General features: G+C 52.5%; 1 protein-coding gene across 1 annotated transcript; it reads right to left on the bottom strand.

The window, feature by feature from the left end:
* Positions 1-497: 497 nt before the first annotated feature.
* LOC123351976 (sialic acid-binding Ig-like lectin 12) lies at positions 498-1,846 on the bottom strand. Its single transcript, XM_044991660.1, has 3 exons — positions 1,716-1,846; positions 966-1,370; positions 498-826 (listed from the first exon to the last, which is right to left on the bottom strand). The coding sequence occupies exons 1-3, from the start codon at positions 1,837-1,839 to the stop codon at positions 498-500; spliced, it is 858 nt and encodes a 285-aa protein (XP_044847595.1). The 5' UTR covers positions 1,840-1,846.
* Positions 1,847-14,663: the final 12,817 nt, after the last annotated feature.

The raw sequence follows: 14,663 nt of genomic DNA, 5'->3' as shown, positions 1-14,663 counted from the left end.
TTTACTGCAGGATAGTGACTGGGTCCCGTTAAGCCTATGCCCCATACAGAGCATCCACCGATCCTGGCAGAAAGGGGAGGGGGTGAGGAGATGCGGTGGGACAGTCTGGGGGGATCTCAGGGGGAATTGAGGTGGCTGGTGTGAGGGGAAATCCCAACAAGAGGGGACTGGAATGGGGGGGTGGATCCTAGCACAGGAGGATTCTGGGGGCAGGGCAGGTCAGGGGTAGAGAGGATCCCAGAAGAGAAGGACCTGGGGGTGAGGATGGGAGGGGGGAGCCATAGCCAAGGGGGGCAGGACGGGGTGAAGATCCCAAGGGAGAAGGGGCTGCACGGTGTGGGGTGAAGGGGCCTGGAGTAGAATTGGCTGAGGGTGCCTGGTGGGGGGCGGGGATCTCAGCACTGGTCAGAGTTGGGGGAGGGGCTGGATGCCAGGGCTGGGGAGCCCGGGGGGGATCCCAGAGGGGGCTGGGGGCCGGCGTGGAGGGGCTGGGGGGGTCACTCACAGACGACATGGAGCCGGACGGTTCTGTGGGTGGAAGGTCCCCGTGGTGGCCTGTAGGTGACGGTGCAGACGAACTCTTTGCCGTGGTCCCCCAGGCCGGGTGTGAAGCTGAGCGCGGAGCTGTGGGCCCAGGAGCCGTTCGCCAGCTGGGCTGAGACGTCCCGGGCTGTGTCGCTGAACGGCCCCGTCCAGGTGACTCGGGGAGGGGGCCCGGAGCAGCGCCCAGGGGCCGTGCAGGTCACAGTCACCGGCTCCCCGGCCAGCAGCGTCCCTGGCAGCCCCCGTGCCGGCGAGATCTGGATCTCTGGCTCCTCCGTCAGCCCTGAGACACGGGGAGAGGGGAGAGAATCACTCAAGGACACGGGGCCTTTCCCCTCTGAGGGCGCGGCCCTGATCTGGCCCCAGGGCGGGGACTGGCTGGCTCAGTGGGGTCGATCACTGGTGACTGCGGCTGCTCTTACCTGGCACGGAGATCGCGAGCTTTGCATCAGTGCCATCGGAATTGGAGAGGTATTTGTATTTCAATGTTCCTTTCTCAAATCTAAAGAAATATTTCCCCACATCCATCCGTTGGGCATCGCTGATTTGCAGGGAGCAGTCGCCATGCGCTGGATCCCCCGTCAGCCGGAACCGGCCCCGGGTCTCCTTCGACACCCCCCGGCTGAAGTCATTGCTGGCCACGGGCGAATCATGGCCCACATCAGCTGCATCCTTGTACCAGTATCTGTAGAGCCGAGGCCAGGAATTGTAGGTGTCAGACGAGGCTGGGTACGTGAAGGTGCAGGGGACGAGAACGCAGAGACCCTCCTGCACCGACACCGACTGCGGCACCGTCAGGGTAAATCCAGGCCGCTGGGACAGGGACCCTGCAGGGGATGGAGACCGATGAAACTGGGACCCATAGAAAGTAGTGACAAACCCTGAGATCCCCCCACAGCTGCACCGGTGCCCCTCACTGCCAACCTGCAGCCCCTGCTAGCCCAGCCCTGGGTCCTCGACCAACTCTCTCTCCATTTACTTTCCATCCCTCCCTACATCGAGCCCCCTGCCCCGCTCCCTGTCACTCAGCGCCCCCTAGCACCGCATGGGGGCACTGGGCTCCCCTCCCCCTCTAGCCAGTCTCCCTTTCAAGTCCTGGGACAGACCTGGCCCCGCTTAGCGCAGGTTCTGCCCTTCCCCCTGCACTGGGGCTGCAGGTGCTGCTTACTTACCCCTCCAGAGCAGGGCGAGGATCAGGACCCTCAGCGTGGCAGGACCCCCTGCTCTCCAGGGGGGGCCCTGAAGCAGAAGCTCCCTTTCCCCGGTGTCCTGCTGTGGGGGCAGGGCTCTGCCCATGGCTGGGGCATCCGGCTGGGACAGACCTAGAGACAGACGGGGGTGAGAAGTGTGAGAGCAGAGGCTGTTTGGGGACACAGATCTGCCTGGGGGACCATCAGTGCTGCTGGGTTCTGCAATGGGCTGATCTGGGGCTGCTGGCTGTGCAGTAAGCCCCCCCAAAATCCTCAAATCACCAGACGGTCCCGAAAGATTGTGGGCTAAAAAAAAAAATCCTTAAATTGGCCAAAAGAAAAACAAAACAAAAAAACCTTGAGATTTTCTCCAAGAATCAAGAGATTGTCCATAATCTGGGGACAGAAGATGGCGGGAAGGCAGTGCTGCTCAGTGCCTGCTTTGCTTCAGTCTTCCCACAAAAAACAACATGTGAGCAGGCAACCAGTGAAGTTACCACGGACAACAAAGGGGAAGGGCGGCAGATCAGGATCAGTAAAGAACACGTCAGAGATGTTCTGACCTATTTGAATGAATTCAGATCAGTGGGGCAGGAAGCTGTTCAACCTGGGGTGCTGAAGGAATTGGTTGAAGAAATCTTGGAGCCACTGGCAATAATATTTGCAATTTCATGGATACCAGGAGAGGTCCCAGAAGATGAGAGAAGGGCTGTCATAAACAGATAGTTAAGGGTTAATGTCTCTTTTACCTCTAAAGGGTTAAGAAGCTCAGTAAACCTGGCTGACACCTGACCAGAGGACCAATGAAGGGACAAGATACTTTCAAATCTTGCTGGAGGGAAGTCTTTATTTGGGTTCTTTGTTTTAGGGGTTGTTCATTCTCAGGACGGAGAGGGACCAGACATCAATCCAGGCTCTCCAAATCTTTCTGAATCAGTCTCATGTTTCAAATTTGTAAGCACCTAGACAGGAAGGCGTGTTAGTCTTATGTTTATTTTCTCAACCTGTAAATGCTTCTTTTGCTGGAAGGATTTTTTACCTCTGTTTGCTGTAACTTTGAACCTGAGGCTAGAGGGGATTTCTCTGGCTATATACATTTCAGTACCCTGTAAGCTTTTTCCATCCTAATTTTAGAGAGATAATTTTTACCTTTTCTTTTTCTTTAATTAAAAGCTCTCTTTTTAAGAACCTAATTGATTTTTCTTTGTTTTAAGATCCAGGAAATTGGGTCTGAACTCACCAGGAGTTGGTGGGGGGAAAAAAGGAGGGGGGATGGTTAATTCCTCTTTGTTTTAAGATCCAAGGAGTTTGGATCTGTGTGAAGCCTCTCAAGGCAACCCAGAGAGGGGAAAGTCTGGGGGAAAAAGAAGGGGGATGGTTAATTTCTCCTTGTGTTAAGATCCAAGAAGTCTGGATCTGTGTTCCCCAGGGAAGGTTTTGGGGGGACAGGGAGTGTGCAAAACACTAACTTCTGGCTGGTGGCAGTGTACCAGATCTAAGCTAGTAAATTAAGCTTAGAAATGTCCATGCAGGTCCCCACATTTGTTCTCTAAAGTTCAGAGTGGGGAAAGAAACCTTGACAAGGGCTAACAGAGGGGCCATCTTTAAAAGGGGGGAAAAGGAGGAGCCAGAGAACTATAGACCAGTCCAGGGCTGGCTCCAGGCACCACTGAAGGAAGCAGGTGCTTGGGGTGGCCAATGGAAATGGGCGTCACGTCCAGGTCTTTGGTGGCAATTCGGCGGCGGGTCCCTCAGTCCCTGAAGTGCTGCTGAAGAGGAAGAGAGGGAGCGAAGGACCCGATGCCGAACTGCCACAGAAGAATGAAGCGGCACGATCAAGCTGCTGCTGCTGCTGCTGAAGTGCCGCCAAATGGCTTTATTTATTTTTTCTTCTCACTTCTTCACTTGGAGTGGCAAAAAAGCTGGAGTCAGCCCTGGACCAGTCAACCTGACCTCAACACATGGAACGCTACAAGAGCGAGGTATAAAACCTTCAATTTGTGAGGCCGAAGGGGGATCACCAGCATGGATTTACCAAGAACAAATCCTGCCAAACCAGCTTGGTTTCCTTCTTTGACGAGCTAACTGGTTGGGGGCTGGAGGAAAGTGGTGGATGTAATATACCTGGACTTCAGCAAGGCTTTTGACACAGTCCCACATGACATTCTCATAAGTAAGCTAGAGACTTTTCAAGGAACACAAATATGAGATTGCAGAACTACTAACTGTGGTATGTAATCTATCATTTAAATCATCTTCTGTACCAGATGACTGGGTTATAGCTAATGTGACACCAATTTTTTTAAAAGGCTCCCGCAGTGATCCCAGGAATTAGAGGCCACTAAGCCTAAATTCAGTATTGGACAAACTGGTTGAAACTATAATAAAGACTCAACATTGTTTTTGTAAAAGGAAATCATGCCTCACCAATCTACTAGAATTTTTTTAGGGTGTCAAAAAGCATGTACACAAGGGTGATCCAGTCATTGAACTTAGCCCTGGTCTACACTGGGGGGGAGGGGATTGATCTAAGCTACGCAACTTCAGCTACATGAATAATGTAGCTAAAGTCGACGTACTTAGATCGACTTACCATGGTGTCTTCACCACAGTGAGTCTACTGCTGTTGCTCCCCCGTCGACTCTGCCTGAACATCTTGTGGTGCAGGAGTACAGGAGTCAACGGGAGAGCACTCAGAGGTTGATTTATCATGTCTACACTAGGCGTGATAAATTGATCCCCACTGGATCGATCACTGCCAGCCGATCCAGCGGGTAGTGAAGACATATCCTTAGATTTTCAGAAAACTTTTGACAAGGTCCCTCACCAAAGACTCTTAAGGAAACTAAGTAGTCATGGGATAAGTGGGAAGGTCCTCTCCTGGACCAGTAACTGGTTAAAAGATAGCAAACAAAGGACTGGAATCAATGGTCAATTTTCACAGTGGGGAGAGGTAAATAGTGGTGTCCCCCAGGAGTCTGTATTGGGACCAGGGCTGTTCAACATATTCATAAACGATCTGGAAAAAGGGGTAAACAGGTGGCAAAATTTGCATACGATACAAAACCACTCAAGAGAGTTAAGTTTAAAGCTGACTGTGAATCTCTACAAGGGGAACTCACAAAACTGGATGACTGGATAACAAAATAGATGAAATTCAATGTTAATAAATGGAAAGTGATGCACATTGGGAAACAGAATCCCAACTATGCATATAAAATTACCTGTTACCACTCAAGAAAGTGATTTTTGAGTCATTGTGGATAGTTCTCTGAAAACATCCATTCAATGTGCAGCGGCAGTCAAAAAAGTGAACAGAATGTTGGGAATCATTAAGAAAGGGACAGATAAGATGACAGAAAGTATCATATTGCCTCTATATAAATCCCTGATATGCCCACATTTTAAATCCTGCATGCAGTTCTGGTGGCCCTTATGCTAAATGGAATTGGAAAAGGTTCAGAAAAGGACAACAAAAAGATTAGGGGTGTGGAACAGCTTCCGTATGAACAACGAGGAGTCCGGTGGCACCATACAGCATGGGACAGCTTCCATATGAGGAGAGATTAATATGACGGGGACTGTTCATTTTAGAAAAGAGACAACCGCAAAAGAGTAACTATTAATGGAAAGACGTTGGATTGGAGGGAGGTGCCAAGTGGGGCTCCAGAGAGATCTGTTCTGGGTCGCCACACAGCTCCATGGGGGGCAATGGGGTGAGGGCAGCTGGAGGATGGGGGAGAAGTTTGGACGTATGTGCTCCCCCTGGGGTATCTATAACTGTAGTAGCAGGATTTTATGGAGGAGGGGGTTGTATAATTTAGAATTAAGGATAAATAATCATAACGTAGCATGTATTAAATGTATTGATGTATGATCTGACCATATTCTGCCAGCCACCCTTTCTGAAAGTAGGAAGGAACGGCCTAATGGGCCATTGATAAGGATGCATCAGCCAGAATCTTCTGTCTGAAGCTGATTTCAAGGCAGTAACAGACCTTTAGGGTCACCACTTGGTTGTAGGTTTAAAATTAGCATTTTGAAATAAGTAAAAGGATGCCAGGATTGTTTTCTCCTATGCTGCAATTTGATGTTCCTGTTCAAATGTTCTGTGTAAATCAGTTCTGTTCTCCGTGTGAATGAGGAACGCGTGTGTTAGAAGATAAGTGTGAAGGCCATTACTGGACCAGATGTTCTAGGGAGGATCTGAGGATAGACATAAAGGCACCAGAAGATTGCAACCTGCCCCTATTGAGATGTCAGAGGAGGGCAGATTGACGACTCTAAAAGATGGGGCAGGCACATATCAATGGGGAAAAGATAGCTGTGATCAAAACAGGCCTGGGGAAACTCCCTAAGAGAGTGATGAAAGAACAAGATAAAGGATGAGAACAATTTAAGAAAACAAGTACTCAAACAGTGATTTATTACAGCATGATGGTGCAAAATTCATTGGTCCCAATGAGGGAAGATCACTATATAAACAGGGTGCTTTGCCATGAAACTTTGGGTTCGTCCTGCCAAGACTTCCCAGGAGCATCATGTTGCGACCAACAGAACCCGGCTCCTCCCTACCTTTGATCAACCTAGCTGGCCACTAGATTGATCCGGACTCTGGACTGGTAACTATAACATTGACTGGTGGAAGACAGACAGAGAGAGAGAGAGTGTATGTGTGAGTGTGTTTCAATGCATATGCTAATAAATGTGGAGTTTTGCGTTTTCCCCTGAAGATGCCGTGTGCTTCTTATAAGCATAACATATCTGCCCCCTCTGCAATGCCTGCCCTCCCTTCCCTCCAAAACCGCCCCCATGGAGAAGGGGAAACCCCCGGCAATTCCATTTCCTGCCATCCCTCTGCTGCCCTCAGGTGTTCTCGGGAAGGAGGCTGAGAGATGAGAGCTGGGGAACCCCCTGTTGTACATGGCCCCCTAAATCGACACCCCCAGTGTGGTCCCCATAGTGAGGAAGCCCTGGGGTAGGATGCTGCTCGGGCTGGAGAGGCTGAGCTGTGGGGGCAGGGAGCCCAGGGCTGGGATAGCAAGGGGCTGTGGGTCGAGATTGAGGGGCACCCCAGTCTCCAAAGTCCATCCAGCTCCCTCCCCAACCCTAGTTCCACTCACCCCTAGACCTGCAGGGTTTGTGACTCGGAGCCTGGGGAGCTGTCATGCACAGTAACCTGAAAGCAGAAGTGGGTGCTGAGGGGGCCATCGGGGAGAGATGCTCTCTCAGAAACCCCAGCACCAACATCCTGCCAACTTCCCCTCTATCTGGCAGGGGCTGCCCTCGGCTTCCCTGCAACAGGGGCAGGCTGCATGTTGCTTGTGGGGCAGGAAATAGAACCCAGGAGTCCAGACTTTGAGCCCCCCTACCCCTCACTCTCCTCCCAGAGTTGGGACAGAACCCAGGAGTTGACACTCCTGGCTGTTTACCTGAAAGCCTTCCTGTGGTCCTGTGAGTGAGGCCAAAAAGAACAGAGGCTTGGGGTCTCACAGGACATGTGACCATGTCACCTGGTACTGGAATCCTTCTTAAACCTGGTACTTTTCCATTTAGGAGGAGGGGTGGGGAGCCAGAGTGGCACAAGGTGGGAATCCTTTTTCTAAGCCATAAAAGGGGATGGAACAGAACACATTGGGCTGCAGTCATGAGAAAACCCCTAGTTACCACCTGAGCTGGAACTAACAAGAACTGTACCGGGGAGAGGATTGGGCCCAGACTAGGTAGGAGTCTAGTCTGTGAAAGAAGCTTATAGGAACATCTCTGCGGCTTCCCTGCAACAGGGGCAGGCTGCTTATTGCTTGTGGGGCTGGAAATAGAACCCAGGAGTCTGGGCTCTGAGCCCCTCTATGTCTCACTCTGCTCCCAGAGCCAGTGACAGAATCCAGGAGTCCTGGCTCCCAGACCCTCGCTCCCTCCTCTGACCACTAGATACCACTCCCCTCCCAGAGCCAGGGACAGAACCCAGGAGTCTGGGCTCCCAGACCCTCGCCCCCTCCTCTGACCACTAGATACCACTCCCCTCCCAGAGCCATGGATGGAACCCAGGAGTCCGGGCTCCCAGCCTCCTGTCCCAGCTCTGTCCCTTTATTACTGCTTTTTCCAGTCACACAATAATATTTTAACATTAGCAGCTGACACCTCGTACTGTATTGTACATGCTGCAGATGCTAATCACTCACCCCGAGCTGAGATGCCGCCGTCTCTGGGGTGGGGCGGCTGGGAACAGCCACACAGCGACACTGCCCAGGGGTTGCTCACCCGGAGCTGAGATGCGTCTGTTTCTGGGGCGGGGCAGCTGGGAACAGCGCACGGAACAGCAGATGTCCAGTTAGGATGGCTAGTGAATCCCGACTCCAGTGAGAAGAGCCGGGTGCGTGAGGAGACCTGCCTGGCAGGGAGCGGGTGCGAGTGTCAGGGCGAGGGCTGGGGTGAGATGTGAGATTTCAAGACAGGAAGGGGAAGTCAGCGTGTGAATCTGGCCCTAGACTGTCTTGCAGAAGCCCCGTTCCAGTGGCTGGAGATCTCGGTGCCATCGATGCAAGACGGAGATTGTCCCAGATACAGGCAGCTCCCATGGACAGTCGGCTTCCAGCCCCACCACAGGGGGCTGGCTGAGAGTAAGGGGAATGGGGCCTTTTCTCTCTAGGGTCTCTCAGCAGGGTGGAGCACTGGCTGGCTCTGGGGAGTGGGAATGGGACCCGGGGTCCTTCCCCTCTAGGGTCTCTCAGCAGGGGAGACGCCAGCAGATTGTAGCCGGTTCATTGAACTCAGACGTTTGTTTTCTGTCTCTCAGTTCCTCAAACTCCTCCCAGGTCCCGGGTCACTGAGTCTGGGGATTCCCTTGTGATGGGACCCACGTCATCGGCTGGATCCAGAGAGCCAGCTGGATTCCACAGCCCACCACAGAATCCATCCTTCGACTTAAGACCTGACACGCAGCTGAATCTGGCCTGGGTCAACACAGGGACCTCTCCCCAGTGCTGAGATGTGGCTGCCTCTGGGGTGGGGCATGTTTATACAAGGACACCTCACCCAGCGTTGAGATACGCAAGGGTTTGGGAGAAACCTAGAACTAAAAGAAACACAGCGCCCCCAGGGGCATTGAGACCCTCCCCGATGGCCGGGCCCTCCCGAGTCTCGCACCCCATCAAGACCCAGGCCCACTCTGCCCCAGGCCAGTGGCACGTCAGCTCTGCCTCCCTGAGTGTGGGCACCTGCAGCTGTGCTGGGAAGCTGGCTGCTGAGCGAACCTTGAACAACAGGAAGTTTCCAATAGGTGAGTTGCTCCACCTCCAGCCGGTGGGCCCCAGTTCGGGGCTGGGTGAGAGCTGCAGAGAGCTGGTGAACGAGTGTGATGAAACAGGGATTTTTGTTTTGTTTTTTCAATGGTTGGCATGCAGAGGGGGTGGGACTCGGTTTCCCTGGGTATTACTGGTTTAATGAGGTGGTGGGAGAGGGTTTGTTGTTACAGAGGGCCAGTGAACGGCCTGGAGGATGGATACCCCAGCGACTGGTGACCTGATGACCAGGAGTCCCAGTTCGGGAGTCACAGCTGGTTCTGGCCAGTGGGAGGACAATGGGTTGTGGGGAGAGGAGCCCAGTGACCTGACCAGCCAGTTCCAGCCACAGGGGGACAAAGGACAGATGAGAGGAGAGGAGGCCCAGGCAGCCTGTTTTTCCTCAGACAGAAGACAAAGAACAGATGCGGGAGCTGGGAGACGGTGATATTGGATGCCCAGCTGGAAGGAGGGGTCTCTGGGCTAGGAGGAGAGAGCAGCCAGAGCCCACCTGGAGGCTGCAGAGACCTACATGTGCTGTGCTGAGGGAGGCCAGGCCTGAGGTCCTGAGAGTTTCCTGTGCTGGGTTCAGACGTTCAGTAAACCCTCCTGTTTTACGCTGGCTGAGAGTTGCTCTGGGCTAGAGAGCAGGATGGCATTAGTCCCTCTGGGAGTGGAGGCTCCAGGGGTCCAGAGCAAGGAGACTCCCTGAGGGGGCCCATGGTGAGAGACAGGCGTGCTGAGGCTCAGAGAGGTGTGGCTCCAGGAGACTGAGCAGGGAGGGGAACGACAGGACAGGATAGGACAGCTGAGGAAGGCAGGGCTCCAGCCCTGGAGCACCCGCACCTGGGGAGACAGTCGCCACATCATCCCCATTGAGGTGGGGGTGGGTGGAGCATCTAGGGGTTCTGGGACACAGGCGCAGAGATGACACCGGTGCAGCCTGAGGGGGTGGACCCAGACCAGCTAGTGCCCAATGCCTATATGACCCTGAGGGGGGTGTTTGGGCCCCCCTCAAGGTGCCTGTAGTGAGGATACACCTGAAATTGGGAACTAAGGAGGGCCGCAATGAGGTTGGGGTGCACGATCAGCTACCCACGGAGATGCTACTGGGTAATGACTTGGAGGACTAGCTGGCTAGCACCCAGAGTGCCCTGGTCCTTACCCGGAGCCAGAGCCAGCGAGGGACATGTCCCAGTCCAGCAGTGCAGAACCTCCCAATGGCAGGGAGTGAAGCACCGAGGGTAGGGCTCAACAGGGCTAGGCCTGAACCTCTGTCAGAAGGTGGGAATTGAGGCACAGCCAACCAGGGCTGTGGTCCTAAACCCAGCAGCTGAATTCCAGATTGAGCTGCACAAGCTTCTCTAAAGAGGGATCCTGAGGGCCCTTACCGGCCACAGCAGTGCAGGATCCCAGGGGGAGGATCCTGTGGGAGAAGGGATTCCTGTACGGGGAATGGGCTGGCCTGGGGTAAACTGAACCTTGGAAAGTCAGGAGGCAGCTGGTGGTTCCCCAGAGGTACCGCTGCAGACTGTTGTACTTGGCCCATAATATTCCCCTCTCGGGGACATCAGGGCATCCGGCGCATCAGGCAGAGGCTGCTGCAGAACTTTTACAGGCTCAGGGACTTTGACAACATCCAGCAGCACTGCAGGTCCTGTGACTCCTGCCAGAGGGCGGGGAAGGCCCAGGATAAATGTAAAGAACTGCTGAGACCTTTGCTCATCATAGAGGAGCCTTTCCAGGAGGTGGCCAGGGACATAGTGGGGCTCCTCAGCTGGGTGACCCGGTCGGGGAAGAAATACATCCTGGTGGTGGTGGATTTCGCTATGCACTACCTCGAGGCGGTGGCCCTGGCCTCTCTCGAGGTAGACACTGTGGCAGATGAGCTGCTGAGCATCTTCAGCAGAGTGGGGTTCCCCAAGGAGGTCCTTATAGACCAGGGGTCCAACTTCATGTTGGCCCCACTCCAGTGCTTGTGGTGAAGTGTGGGGACTGACACACCTGGGCCTCTGTGTATCACCCTCAGTCCAATGGGCTGGTGGAGAGGTTCAATGAGACCCTAAAGATGATGCTGAAAACATTTATGGAGCCGCACCCGCAGGACTGGGACAAGTATTTACCCCACCTGCTGTTCTCACACAGGGAAGTGCCCCAGGAATCCATAGGGTTCTCCCCGTTCAAGTTGCTGTACGGGAGGAGAGTGAGGGACCCCTGGACTTGATGAGGGATGAGTGGAAGGGGAAGGCTGCTCCCGATGGAGAGTCAGGGGTGGAGCATGTCCTGACTTTCCCAGAAAAACTCACTGAGCTCATGGGCTTGGCCAGGGAGAACCTAGCCAGGGCCCAAGGGATGCAGGACTGACTATAAAAGCTGGAAAGTGCGAAGTGGGGATGGCAGAGGTGTCGTATCTGGCCAAAAGATGAACAGCCACCAGAGCCGTCTAAGTGTAGTCAATCAAGGACTGGCCCACTCACCAGAATAAGAAGCAGATTCAAGCTTTCATTGGGAAGGTGGGGTGCTACCGGAGGTTTGTGCCTTATTTTAGCTCCCTGGAAGCTCCCCTTACGGAGCTGTGTAGGAAGGGCAAGCCAGACAGGGTGGTATGGACCAAAAGGTGCCAGAGGGCTCTCTGGGCACTGAAGGAGACTCTCATACAAGGTCCAGTGCTGGTAAACCCAGATTTTAGCAAACCCTTCCTGGTGTTCACTGACACCTCAGACACTGGGCTGGGTGAGGTGCTGATTCAAGCTGATACTAAGGGGGAGAGACACCCCATTGTGTACCTGAGCAAGAAGCTGCTCCCCTGGAAGCAGCACCATGCGGCCATAGGGAAGCAATGCCTGGCCATGGGGTGGGCCCTTAAAAACCCTGCAGCTGTATCTTTTTGAGCGGCGCTTTACTGTGTGCACTGACCATTCACCCCTGATGTGGCTGCACCAAATGAAAGGGGCTAATGCCAAGCTCCTGAGATGGATCCTGCTCCTCCAAGGTTATGACATGGAGGTGGGCCATGTGCGGGGGAGGGCCAATGGTATAGCCAGGGGCCCTGAACTTCCCCAGGTAACTGGCTAAATGACCCCGCTCAGTTCAGACTCGAAGAGGGGAGAGATGGCATGAAGTGGGGGGGAGGGGGAAGGTCTTGGTTTTTGCAATGGTTTGCATTCAGAGGGGGTGGGACTCAGTTTCCTTGAGTGTTACTGGTTTAACGAGATGGTGGGAGAAGTAGTTTGTTGTTACAGAGGGCCAGTGAAAAAAATCACTTTTTACTTATTAATTAACCCAAAGTATGTATTAATACCTGGGGGTGGGGGCAAACAGCTGTGCATACCTCTCTATCAGTGTTATAGAGGGCGAACAATTCATGAGTTTACTTTATACAGAGTAAAACGGATTTATTTGGGTTTAGACCTCATTGGGAGCTGAGCATTAAAGACAAGAACACTTCTGTGAGCTGCTTTCATTTCAGCCTATGGCTGTTAGGGGATGTGAGTCAGACCTGGGTCTGGGTTTGCAGCAGGCTAGTGGGTCTGGCTCAAACTAGGCAGGGCACTGAAGTCCTAAGCTTACGGGGCAGGAAAGCAGGGGCAGAAGTGGTCTTGGCACATCAGGTGGCAGCTCCCAGGGGGGTTCTGTGATTTAACCTGTCACAGGACGAGCCCCCGTATTAAATACAGGAAGTAGGATTTAAGTGGTTCCAAGTAGTAACAGACAGAACAAAGTGAATTACTAAGTAAAATAAACTAAAACACACAAATCTATGTCTAATACAGTAAGAAACTGAATACAGATAAGATCCCACCCTCAGAGATGTTTCAATAAGTTTCTTTTCTCAGACTGGACACCTTCCTAGTCTGGGCACAATCCTTTCCCCAGTACAGCTCTTGTTGGCCTCCCCATTGTTCTGTCCCACCCACTTACATATCTTTTGCATAAGGCGGGAATCCTTTGTCCCTCCTGGTTCCCACCCCTCCTCACTGGAAAAGCACCAAGTTAAAGATGGATTCCAGTTCAGGTGACATGATCACATGTCCTGTGAGACCCCAAGCCTTCATTCCTCCCAGCCTGACTCACAGGAAGGCCTGCAAACAAACAGAGCCATCCCAGTCAATTATTCTGGCTGATGGGAGCCATCGAGATTCCAAACAACCATTAACGGCCCACACTTTGCATAATTACAATAGGCCCTCAGAGTTACAGTTCATATTTCTAGTTTTAGATAGAAGAGTGGTACATTTATAGAAATAGGATGACCACACTCAGTAGATTATAAGCTTTGTAATGATACCTTACAAGAGACCTTTTGCATAAAGCATATTCCAGTTACATGATATTCACTCATTAGCATATTTTTATAAAATCATAGAGTGCAACATCACACCTGCAACTGTGAAAATTTAAATAGACAAATTGAACAAAAGGCTTAAAAATAAACATCAATATTCTTAGTTGAATTCTGCCAAGCCCAAGTATATACTATTGTAATGAGCAATGCATATAACAGACATTACTCTTTGGAGTATTGTGGCAGAGCTCTGACCTTGCCCCCGTGGGTCCCGCGCTTTTAGGCAGTTTCGCTAGCCTCAGTGGCTCACTGCGACCCTCAACGTAGCCCTTCCCTCTCTAGGGCCAGGGTTACAGTCTGCTGAGCCCTGTTCATCATAGGCTGCAAGGAGGCTGGGGAGAGAACTCCCACAGTCTCTGTTATCTCTAGGGCTTATCTCAGAACAGTTTAGCCTCCTGTCCTGACAGGGGCCTGTCTTCCCCTCCCAGGAGATGTTCCTGTAGTGGTGGGTTGGGGGGAACCCAGGCCCACCCTCCACTCCGGGTTCCAGCCCGGAGACCCTAATGGTAGCAGCTGTTGGCAGCCAACCTTTCCCTGCCAGAGTTGCTACATTTCCCTGGGCCACTTCCCCACAGCTCTCCTGCTTCTCCCTTCTTCACCCTTACCTTAGGGCTCCCTTAATGATGGTTTGAGGGTGTCTTCAATAACCAGCCCTTCAGCCGCACTTCCTCTCCTCTGGCTCCCTGGCTCTCCTCTGCCTGACTGGAGTGAGCCCTTTGTATAGTAACAGCGGGGCCTTAATTAGAGTCAGGTGTTCACATTACCTTAATGGCCTCACCTGACTCTTTACAGGTTAATTGAAGTCAGGTGTTCTCATTAGCCTGGAGCAGCCCCTGCTCTGGTCAGTCAGGGAACAGAAAACTTAATCCAGTGGCCAGTATATCTGCCTTCTGCTATTCTGTTGTATCCAACTGGCCTGGGTCTATCACAGTATATACAAAATCAAAGTCCAATTTTTGGACTCTGCACAGAACTGCAAAAATTGCTAAAAATAAACCCTGAGAAATGAAAGTAACAAACCCCGCAAAAATAGAGGCCCTTGAAATGGCCTTTCCCATCCATCCACAGAGCACCAAGGGCTGGGTTCAATATCTGGGGTTCCATTTCAATAACACAATGCAAAACCGGCTCAAGCCCCCACCCAGTGACCTGGAACAATTACATGCCACCCCCCCGGGTGCCTCTAGGAGACAATACTTCCCCTCTCGCAAGCACAGAGTGTGAGTGTAGCAAAAGCCTTTTAATAAAGATGGGGAACAATGTGGCATTATGTTGGGGAAACACCACTGTCATAAACAGACAGTT

Source organism: Mauremys mutica, chromosome 17 (assembly GCF_020497125.1).
Source record: "Mauremys mutica isolate MM-2020 ecotype Southern chromosome 17, ASM2049712v1, whole genome shotgun sequence".
Taxonomy (NCBI): domain Eukaryota; kingdom Metazoa; phylum Chordata; order Testudines; family Geoemydidae; genus Mauremys; species Mauremys mutica.
This window is presented reverse-complemented; position numbering and strand designations above follow the sequence as displayed.

Bases quoted from the DNA above. Each gene is read 5' to 3' on its own strand.
- LOC123351976 (XM_044991660.1), bottom strand. From the start codon at position 1,839: ATGGGCAGAGCCCTGCCCCCACAGCAGGACACCGGGGAAAGGGAGCTT. The intron at 1,371-1,715 runs GTAAGTAAGCAG...CATCCCCTGCAG, and splicing joins CCTCGCCCTGCTCTGGAGGG to GGTCCCTGTCCCAGCGGCCT. The intron at 827-965 runs GTAAGAGCAGCC...CCCGTGTCTCAG, and splicing joins GCTCGCGATCTCCGTGCCAG to GGCTGACGGAGGAGCCAGAG.